Genomic DNA, 17,126 nt, shown 5'->3' on the forward strand with positions numbered 1-17,126 from the left:
AGAAAGTTGGAAATCTTTAGTAATAGATTCAGTGATGTAGCAATCTTTTTTTTTTTTTTTTTTTTTTTTTTTTGTGGTGTTGAGTATCAAATTCAGGGCCTCATGCATTTAAGGCAAGTGCTCTACTACTGAGCTACAGCCCTATCTCAGATGTGGCAAAATATAACTTCATATTTACTCAGACCCTTAAAAGTATTAGATTTCATGATCCATGCTCAAACTCAGAACCTGGGGCTTCTATTGCTGTAACTTCGTTTATTATGAAATAGAATTCTAGCTCTCTACCTCGCCTGCCTTTTACCCATTTTACTTCCTGCCCCTGATGTACACCTGGGGTCTCCCCTCCTCTGCCTTTGCTTCTCACTCTCACACTCACATTCAGATTCCTTCTCCCCTCCTCCCCTGTATGCAAACCCCATGTCCAGAAGGCCAGTCTGGTGACCACCTTAAAGGTTCCAGAGGTGCTTCTCTTACCCCACGCCGTAGCTATCCTTTGCCACCCGTGGATGTGAGCCCAGGGGCTGTGCTGTGTCTCATTCTGTTTTACCCTCGTTCTGCCTGGCTTCTGTCACTCACTGTTTTGCACTTTTACATTGTTCCAGCACAATTTACATTCTGACCTGCTCCCCAGGTTCCTTCATTAACATATCACAGATGATTGCCTGTGTGGGACAGCAAGCCATCAGTGGGTCTCGTGTTCCAGATGGCTTTGAGAACAGATCTCTGCCTCACTTTGAGAAACACTCAAAGGTAAATGGCAGTGGGGAATTGGAGGCTTGTCTATCTTATCCTCTGAGGAACACAGAGCTGTCAGGGTGTAATGCTGCCATGGGTTATTACCATGTGGTATTTACTATGATTTGTTACGGTGTCATTGAGGTCCTCTTCACGTCAGTCTTGACACATTTGAAGTTTTTGTTGGTGACTGTTGATAGGTGAGTTTCACCACCATCAATCACAATAGTCTAATTTTACATTTTTAGTAGCTCTAGCTACAACAGCTCTTACGTGGAGGTGGGCGGGGCTGGCCCACAGTAAGGATGACTTGAAGGCAGCAGCTTCCCAGGGAATGGGTCTGGCACCCTCTTGAGGTCCTTGACACTTTGGGACAGCAGTTCCAACTCACACTTCCCTCTTCTGAAGTTCTCACATGCACATGTACTGGCACTCACAGAGATGGCCTGTTCCAGTAAAGGCACACAGCACCTGCCAGTTCTTCAGCCACCGGCTGGGTATGTGTAGCTTCCAGGGGACATTTTCTTATGTGGATGGAGTTTTGAATTTTGAATCTTGAACAATTTTGAATCTTGAACCTCATTTGATTTTTTTTTTTTTCCGTTCTTCTTTTTAGCTTCCTGCTGCTAAAGGCTTTGTGGCCAATAGCTTTTACTCTGGCTTAACACCTACTGAGTTTTTCTTCCACACTATGGCTGGTCGGGAGGGTCTGGTGGACACAGCTGTAAAGACCGCTGAAACAGGATACATGCAGGTAAGTGAGGGAGTGCCATTAGCCACAGAGCACCAGCTCTGTGTGAGTGTGAACTGTGCCTGAGGGAGGGTGTGTGTGCACATGTGCATGCGTGTTTGTTTTTGTTCATGAGCTGTCATTTACCTCATCTTGGTATTGAAGGGGAACATTTAAACATGTTGGTGCCCCAGAACTAAAGAAACAAAGTAGTAACCCAACTCAGATTGTCCGGTGGTCCCTGACTGGTAGAGACCAGTTCAAAGTTGGCATGACTGTGTGCCCTAGTGGTAGATGCTGACTTTATAGCCTGGGGCTTGTGATTCAGCTTCCCTAGCTGTTTCCTAGCATGAAGACTTGCCTGGTCGTTACCGAGAAGGTTCTGCCTCCCACTCTGCTACTGTTTAGATCCCATTATTCTCCCTTTCCATGACTCCTGGGGATTACAGCTGCTGTGTAGCAGGACTGAGCTAGAGGATTTTTGCTGCACCTCACAAAGGCTGTCAACCTCTACCTTGTGTGTCTTCTGTAAGGTCACAGCAGGACTTGTTTCCAGACCCTGGTGAAGGTCATTATTACTCCCTGTACATCAGTAGCTCTGTTACAAGACATTTTGTGTGTTTCTGTTGCTGGGGTCTAGCACAGGGCCTCCCAAATGCTAGGCCAGGGCTTTAACTGCTGAGCATAGTCCTAGTCCCCGTAGAATTCTTCATGTTTTTGACTGGCACCAGTTAAAATTGGCAGGCCACATTATTGGACCACAAACTTGATTCTGGCTTTTTTCTCGGCTGTCTCTCCTGGAAGCATGGTCCCTATAGAACAGTGAGCCAAACAAAGGTGATGAAGGTAAAGCAGTGACAGAAGACACTTATTCCAGCCAGACCCTGTCTGCTGTGCTTGGTATCACCTGTGCTGTGGACATATGCTAGGAGTCACCCTTAGCTCTTGCGGTGTGCCACTTTTCTCAGAAACCCAATGACCTGTGAATGCTTTTCCTATTCCTACATGTTGTATGAATTCCTGGAGCAGTGTGTTAACCTAGAGGCAGTGGGTTCTGGCAAGGAGAAGTTTGTTTTTCTAAGGTTCACTGCCAGATGCTGGTGGAAGGCTCTCCCAAGCAGAGTTGACCAATTGTTCCTGCTCTTGATTCAGATTCTTGCCCTGCTCTCTCCTCTCTGTCCTAAAACAGAGCTTGCATCCGATTCTCTGACTTGAAGTCTATGGTTGTCCTAGCTTGAGTGTGTGTAGAAACTATAGTTTGTACCATAGGAGCTATGTGGGAAGGTAAAGCAGCTCAGGAAAGCAGTGTTCAAGAGTTGTTGGGGCTGGTGAGGTTTCTGTTACAGGGAGACTTAACACAGTGAAGATGCGGTTAGAGCAAGAGCTGCTTCTCACTGCATCTGTGCCTCTCTGTTCTCAGGCAAGTGAGGCACTTTTAAGGGTTTTCTAATAAAAGTGCTGTCAGTGTAACTCAAGAGCTTGTAACCCAGGGCTGGGATGAGGCTTGATCGAATGCCTACCTAGCACCAGGAAAAACAAACAAGTAAATAAATGGCCTTAAAATTTTGAATGGCAAGTCTGATCATGTGCTATGAAGTAGTCTTCAGCTGGCAGCTGAGCTTCCTTCTCTTCCTGTAGAGAAGACTGGTCAAATCCCTGGAAGACCTCTGCTCCCAGTATGATCTGACAGTGCGGAGTTCCACCGGTGACATCATCCAGTTCATCTATGGTGGGGATGGCTTAGATCCTGCCGCCATGGAGGGCAAAGATGAACCTCTGGAGTTTAAAAGGGTTCTGGACAACATCAAGGTGAGATTCAGCGCTCTGTTGGGGGCCACAGACTTCTGGAGGGCTCTGTCCTCTGTTGACACTGTTCATAATATCACACTTCCCTCTTAGTCAGCTCTGCCTGAGGATTCGATTAGTACCGTTCTCTGAGTGACTCTGCATTTGTACGCTTAGTCCACATCAGATGCAGATGGAAGCGGCTTCGTCCCTCTCACATAGTGCAGTGAACGAGAGACGAGTTCTATAAAGAATGGTGTTAGGCAGCAGGCTCGCTTCATATACTAGAGCCAGGAATATAAGATGGACAAGACTCATCTGGATTTCATCTTAGTGCTTTTTGACCCAGCTCTTTTAGTAAGAGAAGGTTGTTCCGTTGAGGTGTTTTTTTTTCCTAGTTGTTTCTAGTAGTTGCAAGTTACCAGTTATGAGTGTGTCAAAAAAACCTAGTAAAACTTTGAGGAAACCCTATGAGCTTAAGGTGTGTTAAAGCATTTTCTGTCTTAAGATGTTTAGTTGACTGTTTTTTGTTTGTTTGTTTGGTTTTTTGTTGTTGTTGTTGTTTTCTTTTGTGATCTGAAGTCAAGGCTAGTCTTACAAAAAAAAACAAACGACAACAACAAAAAGACTAAATGCACATCTGGGCTGAAGTTGAGTTGGGAAGCAGAGGACCACACTTACCGGTTAGATGAGGCGTGATGGAGCATGCCCGTAGTCCTCTCACTTGGGAGGGAAGATCAGGAATTGAAGCCGACTTTCACGGCACAGGGAGCTTGAGGTCAGCCTGAGCTACACGGGAAGACGACAGCCCAGAATTTGTAAGCAAAGAAAGCTCACTCTGCAGAGTTTTTCATCTGAGAAACTCTGCCTGCCCCCCCCCCCCACCAGGCACATGTAACGCCATGTTCTTCTGGTACTCAGGCAGTGTATCCATGCCAGAGTGAGCCTGCTCTCAGTAAGAACGACCTCACCCTGACCACTGAGGCCATCATGAAGAAGAACGAGTTCCAGTGCTGCCAAGACAGCTTCCTGCAGGTAGGCTGCTTGGTGGTCCTGAGAAGTCTGACGACTGCCTCCACTGAGTTTATAAGCCAGGGTTTTCTTGTGGGTTTTTGGTATGTCCTGGGCAGTATCTCACTAGCCAGAGTGAAGAATAATGTCTTGTCTTTCACACAACTGACTCCTGTTAGAAGGAACCTAGAGATCTTGTCTGAGTAACCCTGTCGCCAGCCCCGTGTCTACTTTCTTTTTTCTGCAGCCATTCTGAATGCCTGTCTGTAGTGACTGCCATCTGCCTCGGGTTGCAGCTTCTTTCTATCACAAATTAGAAACCGATTGAGTGGTCTTCCCCTCCCTCCTGGGGCCATCACCGTGGTGTGCATGGAAGGTTTTCATTGGTTTGCTTTTTTGGTTTTGGCCAATGAGGACCTGCTTCAGCAGTGTCCCCTCATCTATAGTCATGGCTAGGTTCAAAAGCAGAGGGATTGAGAGACTCCACCCAGTGCTCACCTTTGGTCTTGCGTCCACAGGCCAGTTTTGTGTCTGCAGCAGGATCAGAGAGGAGTCCTGGGGAGACCTCACTCCCCTTCGTCCTGTGTGGAGGTGTGAGAGGTGAAAGGTCTCTTCAAGTACCGTCGTTTGTGTTGGAGTTTACCCTAGAAGGCATCTTCCTTTTTGCTTTTTAGGATTGGAATGGCAGTCTTGTTTTCCACGTGACTGTATTAGTTATCTTTCTCTTCACCCTCAAGGACCTTCTCTGAGAAATACCAGCCATGTGCTGTGTCAGCACAGTCTGAGAGCCAGTAGGCGCCTGTCGCCAGCGTGGGGGTATGCACCTCTGTTCCAATCCTGCAAACAGGCTTCTCTTCTGGCTGATTCTTACACCTTCCAACAGTTTTCATAGGTGGCCTTGTGGCAAACAGTTTCTTCAGTGAACACTGGCTAACCTGTCCACTGTGTCACTCAAAGACTTGATGATGTGACAATGAGAAACATGTCCTCTCTGTCCAGTCTCTCACAGTCTGAGGAACTCACATGCACTTAGGGAACTAAAATTCAATGCTGAGCCCAGCTCAGACTGCAGCTGAGGCAGGTCTGAGTAGCTGGCCCTTGTTCACTGGCCCTGACCAATATGAATGCTTTTGGCACACTGGAGTGCGTGCGAGACTAAAAACGAGTTGCCCATGAGTTGATCTGCCTGCTGAGTGCTGTACATGCCTTCCTCTAGCATGCATAGACTCACCCACCAGAGATAAATTCCATGTGGATTTATCCTTTTGATAAACTTCTCATCCAGTGCATGTCTGTCCCCTTCATTCCTTTCAGCAAAACCACTGGGAGCGTGTTACATGGGAAGCCACTGACAGATGTTACTCTAGTGCCTGTGGGCTGTGCTTTGGTGTGCATGTCTGACGCTGTGTGAGTCTGTCTGTCCATTTCCGTCTCCTCACAGTTGGAAACCTCTGGGCCTCTTTGCCCTCTGCTGTTTTCTGGCCCTTTAGGTCTTAGCCCTGTCCAGCAGTTTTCTACCTTTCCTTTTCAGGCCGTCCTTGCAGTTAGTCACTGTCCCAAACCAGCTTCAGGTGACCGACTAATGAGTCTTGAGAATTTTTCTTTTCTTTCCTTTTCAATATTACTACATTTTTATTATTTATATTTTGGGTGGGATGCATACTTGTGCCATGGCAAGCATGTGGAAATCAGAGGACAGCTCTTCCTCCCATATGGTCTTGGGGACAGAACTAAGGCCATCATGCTTTGGGACAGGCATTTTTACCCCCAGAGCCATCTCATTAGCAATGAGTTTTTCTTCAACATCAGTTTTTAAGGCATTTAAAAAGTTCTTTTATGTATATGGGTATCTTGCCTGCATATATGTCTGTGTCCCACTTGCATGCCTGGTGCCCATGGAGGCCAGAAGACAGGGTATCAGGTCCACTGGACTGGAGTTACAAATGGTTGTGAGCCTCCACGAGAGTGCTAGGAATTGAACCTGGATGTCTGGAAGAGTAACCAGTGCTTTTAATTGCTGAGCGTTCTCTCTAGCCCATTCTGAGACTTTAACTCTTACAGTTTAATAAAGCCCTTTCTAAAATGAAAGCATTTCCATCTAAACAGATGCCTGAACTGCAGTCATCCTCCATATTTCCCATTTCCCACCTTCTCAGTTTAAAGACAGAGTTGATTAGGCAACTATGAAACCTGCAGAGACATAGGAAAAAGACAGTGGTGGTTCCAAAGAGGTCTTCCCTGTGGAGTCATGAGAGTGCTAAGTGTGGAATCTTATACCTTGTAGAGTCCCCTAGAGCTATGTCAAACTCCTTCCTACAGCCATTTGTCTGAGATAAGGGTCCAGGATAACTCATGGGGAAAGGTTGGGTAGTGAGGCCTAATGAACATCTTAAGCAGAGGGTCAGGGAGGAAAGCACAGTGGGCTCCTTCCAAACATGCCATGTAAGGGAACCAGTACCCGTATTGCATCCTTGGTGCTGTGTAGTTAGCAGTTGCTGAGATATAGAGCACGGTGTCCTTTGTTGAGTTATGAAATGATTCTGCTGTCTAAATCATTGACAGTCATTGAAAATCTTATAAATCGATTGATATGTGTTCTATAATCTTTTCAGGAAATAAAAACATTCATTAAAGGGGTGTCTGAGAAGATTAAGAAAACCAGAGATAAATATGGGATCAATGATAACGGCACAACAGAGGTACTGCCTTCCCAGACTGTTGGGACAGTGTCTCACAGATACAGCTGGTCCTGACTGTGTGCTTGCCTTGTCCTTCCAGCCTCGTGTGCTGTACCAGTTGGACCGTATTACCCCTACCCAGATAGAGAAGTTTCTGGAGACCTGTAGGGATAAGTACATGAGGTAGGCATGTTAACTGTCTTACACTGCCAGGTGTCCATGCAGGACTCCCATGTCCTGCATATTCCCTCTGGGTTCAGGATCCTGGTTGGCCTGGTTCCATCTCTGTTGATGGAGTAACATACTTTGCCCAAACACAACTTGGGGGGAGAAGAAATGATTTTTAGCTCACAGTTCCAGGTAATCCATTTGGGAAACTCAAGGCAAAAACTCACCTAGTTGCATGGCAGTGACACTCAGGAGCAGAGGAAGGGGCGCAGTCGTGCTGCCTACTTGTCTCTGCTTATGCTCTAGCTTCCTTTGTGTTACACAGTTCAGGTCCCCAACAGTGAAGTGACTGACCTCTCAGGGTGGGTCTTCCCAACCCAATTAACAGTCTATAAAATCTTCCTCAGACATGCCCACAGTCAATGTAATATAGATAATTCTCCACCGAGAGTCTGTCTTTCCCCATGAATCTAGGTCGGGTCAGGCTGAAACGTAACAAGCACACTGACCAGCATCAGTTCTTGACTTTGGACAGATTTGTGCCTTACATGTAGAGTCTCCAGTGGGACCATAGGCTGCATGTTCCTAAATATAAAAAGACTTTAAAGGAATTTCCTGAATGTCTTTGCCCATAAGGAAACTAACAGTATGTATGGTAGATTCAAGCTTCTGACCAACTTCTTTACCCTGGAGGAGCAGACCGCTTCCAATCACTCCACACAGTGGACACCAGCCTTGTAAATATCTCAAGCTAATCACACAGAATTTAGTCATACTGTCTACCCCTCTGACCATCTCACTCCCCTGATGACACTTGTTCCTCGCCTGTGCCAGCCCCTTCCGCTGGCACAAACACAGCCCGGCCCATCGCTGTTTCCATCCTAAACCCAACGGAATCTCCATATTTTCCGTTAAGCCTGGCCCAGCACTTTGGATGGCCTTTTCTCTGCTGTGTCATATCTGCTTCTGTGCCTTTTCTTCTAGAGCGCAGATGGAGCCAGGCTCTGCAGTGGGTGCCCTGTGTGCACAGAGTATCGGTGAGCCAGGCACCCAGATGACCCTGAAGACTTTCCACTTTGCAGGGGTAGCCTCCATGAACATCACCCTGGGTGTGCCCCGGATCAAAGAGATCATCAACGCTTCCAAGGCCATCAGGTAGCTGCACCCTGGCTTGTTTCTTGGGGACCAGGCTCACGAATGCCTGTGATTTATTAACTGGGAAGTGCCTGGTGTCCAGAGGGCAGGCCTGCTGTATTGATCATTGTTTGGATTTTTAGAAAGTCGCTCAAGTCAAACCTTGTTTTATTTTATGGTCACTACCTACATGAAATAGAAAATGTTGCACAAGCTAGCAGTACTGAGGTCAGTAGACATTTCATTCCTTTGGTGCCATTGCTCCATGCCTTAAGTGCTGACTGAGTATTCTTCTACTTGATTTGTAGCCATTCTCTAAGCCCCTAGTGATTCAGACAAGTTTTCAAGAGACCTTGGATTAGAAGAATTAGAGATGCATCATGTTTTTAGGGGTAAAAATTATTCTGTCTGTTCTCTAAGTCTTGCAGTAGAAATGACATCTCAGGAACAACTAAGACCTCCTGGTTGTAGATCAGCAGCTGTGGGTAACCAGGGTGGTGTGAGGTCTGCTTGTCTCCGGCAGGCTGGTCAGATCTGACATAAGCACTCTTGTTGATGGGAAACTGTCCCCCTGTGAGTACAGAAGAGGACACTGGTGATTAGAGGAGCAGGAGTGTTATTGGAGAGGGGCAGAGGAAGGAGTTGGTTCCCTGAGAAGCAGGTGGTCAAGAACCAAGAGGTAGGAAATGTCTTGAATTTTGTCACAGACAGACTAGGGATCAGGGGTCTCCTGAAACTAGCCAGTCTCAGTTGCAGGCCTGCCTGAAGTGAGCTCTAGTAAAGTCCTCATGGCTGAGTAGCACCCAGACTGCCCGGTCCTGGTTTCTTCCTCGTGTGCTGATCCTTGCTCTCCTTGCAGCACTCCAATTATCACAGCACAGCTAGACAAGGACGACGATGCGGACTATGCACGGCTGGTGAAGGGCAGAATTGAGAAAACCCTTCTGGGGGAGGTAAGGAATCCCTTTTGATAACAAGAAAACATTATCAGACATCTCTCTGAAGTGTTGAGTGCAGAGCAGCTGCTGTGGATGTAGCCTGCGTCCAAGGCCATGTGGAGCGTGTGCCTGTGTGGGGTTGAGATGGGAGGGGCCATGAGAATGGACGTAACAATCTGTTCTTTTGCCGTGGCAGATCTCAGAGTACATTGAAGAAGTTTTTCTTCCTGATGACTGCTTTATTCTTGTCAAGCTCTCCCTGGAACGAATCCGACTTCTGAGACTGGAGGTGAGTCAGAACATAAATACATAATATAGCAACATTTGTGGGCTCGAAGAGATGATTGAATAGTTAAGAGTGCTTACTGCTCTTCCAGGAGGCAAAAATTCTGTTCCAGCACCCACATAGGTTATCTCAAAACCTGTAATTCCAGCTTCAAGGGATCTGACCCCCTCTTTTTGTCTTCATGTGTACTTACTAATAGGTGGCATACATTCACACATACACACGGATAAAAAAACAAGTAAATTTTGTGGCAGAGGAGGTGGCAAAAATTGACTACCAGGACTTCTTAAAGAGTCATCACCTAGTTAAGGATGAAAAACCATTGTTACAGAATTCCGCAGATGTCTGTTGGTAATGTCCCTGGCACCCTGCAGGTTAATGCTGAGACAGTGCGGTACTCCATCTGTACATCCAAGCTCCGAGTGAAGCCCGGTGATGTGGCTGTTCATGGGGAGGCTGTGGTTTGTGTCACCCCCAGGGAAAACAGCAAGAGCTCCATGTATTATGTGCTGCAGTTTCTGAAAGAGGATCTACCCAAGGTGAGGCAAAAGCCAGGGATGGAGCTGGGGACCAGGTATGGCACCCCAGTCCTTCATGGCCATATACCCAAGGGGTCAGTCTGGTTCTTATTATTAAATAATTTCGGAGGTGTGAAAGTCTGTGGTATGCTTGTGGTCGTTGGCTCTCTATCTTTGGGTCCTTGTAATAAACTTGGGTTGTTAGGCTTTGGGGAGACTCTATTGACCTCAGCCTGCTTTTATATTTTATTCTGTGGCTGAAGCACTGTCCATTAGTCTTCTTTCCAAGCTTATTGTCCCCTGGACTGTCTTTCCCTACCCCCAAATGGTACATAGTCCCCCTGGATTACACACTGAAGTGGGGATGGCTGAGAAGGGCATGAGTCAGGTTATCAGCCCATTCCTCTGCCCTGTTTCTGAGACTCGGGTGGGGCCAAGGGCTTACTACTGCATCTTGAACATTTTATGTTGAATGTAGGTGGTGGTACAGGGCATCCCAGAGGTGTCAAGAGCTGTTATCCATATCGACGAGCAGAGCGGAAAGGAGAAGTTCAAGCTTCTAGTAGAAGGTGACAACCTGCGGGCAGTCATGGCCACTCATGGTGTGAAAGGCACCCGAACCACTTCCAATAACACCTATGAGGTACCGTCTCCTCTGGACCTTTGGCCAATACCCAGCACAGTTACCTGACCCTGACATTTACTTTCTCTAACCCACCTGTTGTGGGAAAGAGAGAGGATTTGCTTTTTGTTAGTCAGACAGCAGAAGTAGGAGTGGGGTGGCTCCTGCAGGGCTGTGTCTGCTCACTCTGAGCTTTTCCTAGGTGGAAAAAACCCTGGGCATTGAGGCTGCCCGGACAACGATCATCAACGAGATCCAGTACACGATGGTCAACCATGGCATGAGCATCGACAGGAGGCACGTGATGCTGCTCTCTGACCTGATGACCTACAAGGTGTGAGACAAAGGACGCTCTAGGTTACCAGGGGTCGTGAAATCCACCGTCTGGTGAACAGAGCCGGAGAGCTTATATGGCATGTGAAGTACAGTGGTGTGAGGACTGACCTGGACAGGAAGTAAGGTGTCACTACCAAAAAGCCTTAAGTGTGGAAATAGGACCAGGTGTTCTGGTAAATTCCAGGGTCAGAATTTCAACACAGCCAGTTTTTGGAAGAGAAATGTGTGGACATGGCTTTTTCTATGTCCCGAGTCTTATTCTACAGCAAAACTGGCCATTACTAAAGCAAGGATGTTCATGGTGACTTAGGGCGCTGTTCCCTTGTGCTGACTACTTAGCTGTTTCCAGAAAGTAGGGCTGGGGATGTTGCTCAGTCATAGATTGCCTGCCTAGCATGTATGGGCCCTGTGCTTGAACTCCATCAACAGACACACATACACTGAGAGAGGAGAGAGAAGAAAATTTACCCTGCTCTCAAGTGGGAGTGTAGGGGGAGGCGCTGAGGGTGTCTGATACTGTAGTACATCAGTTTTTTCATTATAAGCTGCTACTACAATAGAAAGCTTTTAGGAACCAGAGGTGGGGAGCTCAGTCATCATAAATATCCCTGAATCCCTGGTTTCTGTGACAATAGTATCCCTAAAGGAGAAGGTGTGTCTTCTGGTATTGCTTGAATGCATATGCTATTTTACTCTGTCCATCAGATATGTTTCATTTTATTTATGTGTTGTATGTACATATGGGTGTGTAATCGCGTGGGCATTCCTTCATGTATGGAGGTTCAGCCTTGGGTACTGTTCCTCAATGACATTGACCTTTGATTTTTAATGCCTTTTTCCCCCTCTGTTTTGGCTTCTTAAGACAGGGTTTCTCTGTATAGCTCTGGCTGTCATAGTCTGGTTTTTTAGACAAGTCCTGGCCTGGAACTCAGAAATCCACCTGCCTCTGCCTCCAGAGTGCTGGGATTGAAGCTGTGCACCACCATGTGATGATTTTTACATGTTTTTATTACACATGTTAATTGTGCATAACCTTGGGTTTCCCTCTGGCCATTTTGTGTATGTGTAGGTGTGGTTTTGTTGTCACCTCCATTTGCCATGTCTTACAGACTGACACCTGCTCATCTTGTTCCTTGTCCCAGCTCATCCTTATTTTCATGTCCCCCTTTTAAAGACCCAGTGAATCTCAGTGTGATACTGCTTAGAGGGGCAGGGTGAGGGGGGGTCAGTTACAGCAGCACTGGCATCTTACCAGTGTTTATGCCATTGAAGAATGCCTCTGTGCCCATCAAAAATATAAATCTTCATTGGATTGGAGGGTTCCTGGAGCCCTTCAGATGTTGACAGTACCGGTCACCTTTTCTTTACTGAAGGTACCTACATTGTTTGTAGTATTAGCTTAAGAAAGAAGAAGCTGTCTCCACCCCCACGCCCCTTTTTTCAAAAAACTCAGATTGCTAATTGGCTGGGTTTGGTGTTTTTTGGTGTTGGGATATTATCTATTGCTTTGGTATGGAACTTCTGGGAGTACCTTTATTCCCTTCTGACAATTTCTCCTGACACAGGGTGAAGTCCTGGGTATAACCAGGTTTGGCCTGGCCAAGATGAAGGAGAGTGTGTTGATGCTGGCCTCTTTTGAGAAGACAGCTGACCATCTCTTTGATGCTGCCTACTTTGGGCAGAAAGACTCCGTGTGTGGTAGGTTTGGAATGGATTTGTTGTCTCTAGAACCCAGCCGAGGCACCCTGTCCTCTACCGAGTGTGAGCTAAGTCAGTGCAGACAGTTTCTGAGTTCCAAAAGAATATATGGATCCTGAGTCCTTGGAGCTGTACATAGCCCCATTGACTAACAGTATTATCCAGGGTTGTCAAGCAGTGGACCGTGTAAGAGAAAGCAGGTGTAGCAGAGGGTGGCCTGTGGTCATGCCTCCTGGTGAGGTACTGAACATCATTTCAAAGTCAAGTACCACAAAAAATGAGGAGAGACACAAGGTGAAGATAGAAAGAGAGGGGTGGGGATGACTAGAAAGCTAAGTCAGGTGGTGCACATCTCTAATTCCAGAACTAAACAGGCAGAAGCAAGCTGAAACCTGTGGGTTCCATACCAGGCTGTTCTACACAGTGAATTCAGCCCCGTCGAAGCTATACAGTGAGAGCCTATCTTAAAAACACCAAGGGGAAATGAAAGAAAGGCGAGCTTAGAGGAGAAGCCCAGGCACAAGGCAAAGTAGAGCTAGCTGTGAGATACTGGGGCTGAGACATAGCGCCCTTCTGATACAGAAGACAAGGTCTTTGCTCAAGCTCTACAGTACCCACCCACTCTGATGCTTCACCACCACTGACATCGTGCAGCTTCAGCACACCCTCTGTCCCCCATCCGACTTGGAAATTGCCCCTGTGCCTGGAGCACTCTCACCTCTCTGTATATTGGGCTTAGGTTGGCTTTTTGCCTATCTTTGGCATCAACCTGTAATACATCTGCCTTTTGCTTGCTTCCCAGAGAATCAGATATATGCATAGAGCCTATAGTTAGACCTTTTAAAACTACCTAAAGCTGCCCAGGGGTGTTTGTTACACACCTATAATCCCAAGCACTGTGAAGGCAGAAGCAGGCAGGTCTCTTGAGTTTGAGGCCAGGCTGGTCTATAGATTGAGTTCCAGGGATTCCAGGGCTAAGCAGAGAAACTGCCTTGAAAAGCCAAGAATGGAAAAGGAAGATTTGAAGTGAAGCCAGGAGGGGGATTCTGTACCCATCCCTTCTCAAAGTCAGGGGAAGCCTTCTCAGTGTTGTGGCACCCAGGACCCTGCATTTCTAGCTGTTGTCATATTTTCTTCTGGGCACTAGGGTAAGGAAGATAAGTGACAAACTCATCAACTCCTGATCATGTGCAGGCTTTCTGCTGTTAAGAACTGTTTCCCAAAGACTGTACTGTTTTTGACTCTTATTTCAGAAATGGCTGAGCTGAACTGGTTTTCAGTGACCCACCAGACTGTGGTAGGCACTGTCCTTCCAGAGACAGGGCTCCTCAGCCTTTGCCCTTGCATACATGGGAAAGACAATGATAAGCAGGATTTAGGCAGGTGATAATATGGTAGATCTCGGCTGCAAATATCATTTATAATCCTAAGTCCGTAATGTTTTCTCTACTCTGTGAATCCTTTCTCTAACCAAGGTTCTGGTTGGTTCCAGGTGTGTCTGAGTGCATCATCATGGGAATCCCAATGAACATCGGAACTGGTCTCTTCAAACTGTTACACAAAGCCAACAGGGACCCAAAACCACCCAAGAGGCCCCTGATATTTGACACACATGAATTCCATATCCCTCTTGTCACATAGTTTAGGGCAAGAGGTCGCTATGCCTGACCTTGGCTCCTTGTCCTATGTGCTGCTGAATGGAAGGACTTTGTTTCACTTGGACAGATGTCTGCATGAACTTACCATGCTCAGACAAAGCCCATGCGCTCAGCAGGAGCTCCTTGGATGTGGAACTGGGATTGTCTTCAACTGAGGGGCATCAGCACTGCTGCTCAGCCTGCTCGTGACACATGCCACCTCACTGTTTCTACAGAGCATTGTAAGGTGTGCACACACCTGCATGTGAGCTAGGTCTCAACCCACAGAGGCTAGGACACAGTCCTGGTTTCCCATTGCCCAGTTATGCCAGATTTTCCACTGGTCTAACTAGTGTAAATACATTACCTTTATTTATTTATTCATTCAGAGAGATGTTAAGTGTGTGTTGTTATTTATTTTGAGACAGGCTGTAGAAACAAGAACACCAGCTTCAAAACATACTGGGAAAGCATCTACGAACGTGTGGTCTAGTGTGGGATGGGTATGCCCTGGTCAGGCCTGGTCCATATGAATATTAATAAAAGAAAATGAGAGGAAAGCTGAGTTTCTTAGTAAAGTGAGTCACTTTGGAGGACTCTGTAGGCTGTGGCTTCCAAGTAAAGACTAGAACAAGAATAAGAAGAGCGGTGGTTCCCCTAAATTCTCTTGAGAGCAGTACTTGTTTTTCTACACCCCATCTATTAACAAATCCGGGCCCATGATATACCAAGTACACCAAGGTATTGTTCATCACTTATGAAGATGCTTGAACTCCACCCTGTTCTTATCTGTGATGGGTTGTGGTGGGAGGTGTCAAGTATGGCTAAAGCCCATTAGTATCCACTGGATCATCTTGATTTAGACTCTGGGAAAAGAAGTGCAATGTCTTTGATGACTTCAGCCTTGCCACTGAAGAAATCACTGGGGTTGACCTCAGTACATGATGCTTCCTATTCGCGCAGCATCAATCTAGGAAGGCAAAGTTTGTCAGAGCACACTCCTATGCTAGCAGCAGTGGGAATTAATCAGTATTTCAGTTGGTCATGACCACTCTTGTTTAATCTTAGTGTTGACCTAAAGAAAGACAAGAATAGAAAGATCGCATCCACTTCCTCTCCATTGTCCCAAAATAAAAGAATGGTAAGGATAATGCTAAGTTTTCACTCCCCCGCCCCAAATTTTCTTAATCACTTAATATCACAATGACACCACTCCCTGCTTTGCCTCTGAGTAAAGTTCTTCCTGTGTGTACCAACTTACCCTGGCACATCACATCAAGTCACTGAAGGACTAGGCATATCCTTTCCCTGAGAAGGAGGCCAAGTAGGGGAACATGATCCACAAAGCTGCACATCTGCTACTTTGTGTTGAACTGTGAGAACAGACTAAGATCCAGGACCTGTATTCTCTGTGGTGGGTGATTCAGTCTCCAGCAGTCCTCAAGGGTCTATGTTAGTTGACTTTTGGTCTTTTTGTGGAGACCCTACGCTATATAGTTTCCAAATTGCTTCCGCCACGTTCACTTCAATAAAAAGAATAGGTAGCTGAATCCATGGAGTAGAATGTTTTTCTGTTCTGGATGATTGAGACAGGTTCTCATGGATCCAAAGCAGTCCTCTACCTATCTTTGCTGGTTCACCTTGAGCTTAGGTCCTGCTACCTCAACTTCACAAGAGCTAGTATTACAAGTGGGGTTATGAGGCCAGTGTGAACAGAAGGAGTCCTCCCTGGGCTTCCTCCATGCCAGCCAGTCACTCTGTCAACTGAAGTTTATCTACATCTCGTCTCCTTACCATGCCCCAACCCTTTGCAGCTCTCACTATATAGCTCAGTGACCTGCCAGCAACCTTGCTTTGGGATCTTTGGTGAAGAGAGGAGAGCAGCACATTTAGTCCAGGGCCTTTCCTATTGATGGCTCCCTTATTTCAGGTTCCCCTGGCAACAGTTCATCACACTGTCACCAACAACCTGATGACTGACTTCTCTAAAAAGGAATTATGAAACAATTTCAAAGACTAAGAACATGGCTCCTATGAGGGCCCCATTTATCCACATCCTAGTGTTCCTGCAGATTCTTTCTGGATGTGTTTTCAAGCACTTGTACCTGAAGATGCAGGTGATCTTCACAACCTCCGCAACTATCCTGGTGTCATTTTCAGTACCATTGCTCATATAGATGAATAGGGGTATTTTGAAGAAGCAATGAACATTTCTAGGCCACTGTGGAAAACACTGTGTTCATCACAGTGAAATACCTAAGGTGTTTCAAATAAAGGCTAGAGCAAGTCTCTGTGTTTGGAGAGAGGAAGTGTTTAATGGCTTTCCCCATTCCAGAAGATGCTCTCATAGAAATGGGCTGAAGGGCACCTCATTTTTTTGTCAGTTCAGGGAGACATAAGCAGTAGGGAAGGAAGACTGGCATCAGCAGTCCCTTCCCTGGACATTTTGTTGTGTCCCAGAGAACTCACCATATCCCTGTGATGTCAGCGCTGTTATGACAACACTAACTGCTCTTTGGGGATTCAGTAAGTGAATAAAGAGTGGGTGTGAAAATATGTTGTCTAGATTGAACGGTTATTTTGGTACAAAGATCTGGGGTTGGAGAGCGACTACAGAGAGGCAGAAGGAAGCTGCCCTTCCATCTGAGATTCATCCAGGTATGGAGTCCTGGAGGAGACATAGTAAGTTCAGGGAGATGCCCCAAACTTCCTGGAGGAGATGGGCTGTAGGGGGTTGAATTACTGTCATACTGGAACTGTAGCTCTAGGATGAAAAGGACTTTGTTGTTTATCGTAACTACTGAAGTCAAGGACAACAAAACATGTTTGTCCAGCGAACTCATACCTTTT

The 17,126-nt window shown here is 46.4% G+C and overlaps 1 protein-coding gene across 2 annotated transcripts in view; it reads left to right on the top strand.

The window, feature by feature from the left end:
* The window catches only part of POLR3A (RNA polymerase III subunit A), a 36,004-nt gene extending 20,887 nt beyond the window's left edge, over window positions 1-15,117 (top strand). The window contains exons 18-31 of one of the 2 annotated variants that reach the window (XM_080925974.1): window positions 632-750; window positions 1,352-1,489; window positions 3,104-3,274; window positions 4,172-4,285; window positions 6,874-6,960; window positions 7,040-7,122; window positions 8,092-8,262; window positions 9,101-9,194; window positions 9,376-9,468; window positions 9,840-10,004; window positions 10,462-10,626; window positions 10,808-10,939; window positions 12,507-12,639; window positions 14,132-15,117. In XM_080925974.1, the coding sequence (XP_080782100.1) occupies window positions 632-750; window positions 1,352-1,489; window positions 3,104-3,274; window positions 4,172-4,285; window positions 6,874-6,960; window positions 7,040-7,122; window positions 8,092-8,262; window positions 9,101-9,194; window positions 9,376-9,468; window positions 9,840-10,004; window positions 10,462-10,626; window positions 10,808-10,939; window positions 12,507-12,639; window positions 14,132-14,280 (1,814 nt within the window). In that variant the 3' untranslated portion in view covers window positions 14,281-15,117. The remainder of the gene's footprint in view (window positions 1-631; window positions 751-1,351; window positions 1,490-3,103; window positions 3,275-4,171; window positions 4,286-6,873; window positions 6,961-7,039; window positions 7,123-8,091; window positions 8,263-9,100; window positions 9,195-9,375; window positions 9,469-9,839; window positions 10,005-10,461; window positions 10,627-10,807; window positions 10,940-12,506; window positions 12,640-14,131) is intronic. The other variant, XM_080925975.1, reaches the window with a different exon arrangement.
* Window positions 15,118-17,126: the final 2,009 nt, after the last annotated feature.

The sequence above is a fragment of the Micromys minutus genome (assembly GCF_963924665.1).
Source record: "Micromys minutus genome assembly, chromosome: 12".
Taxonomy (NCBI): domain Eukaryota; kingdom Metazoa; phylum Chordata; class Mammalia; order Rodentia; family Muridae; genus Micromys; species Micromys minutus.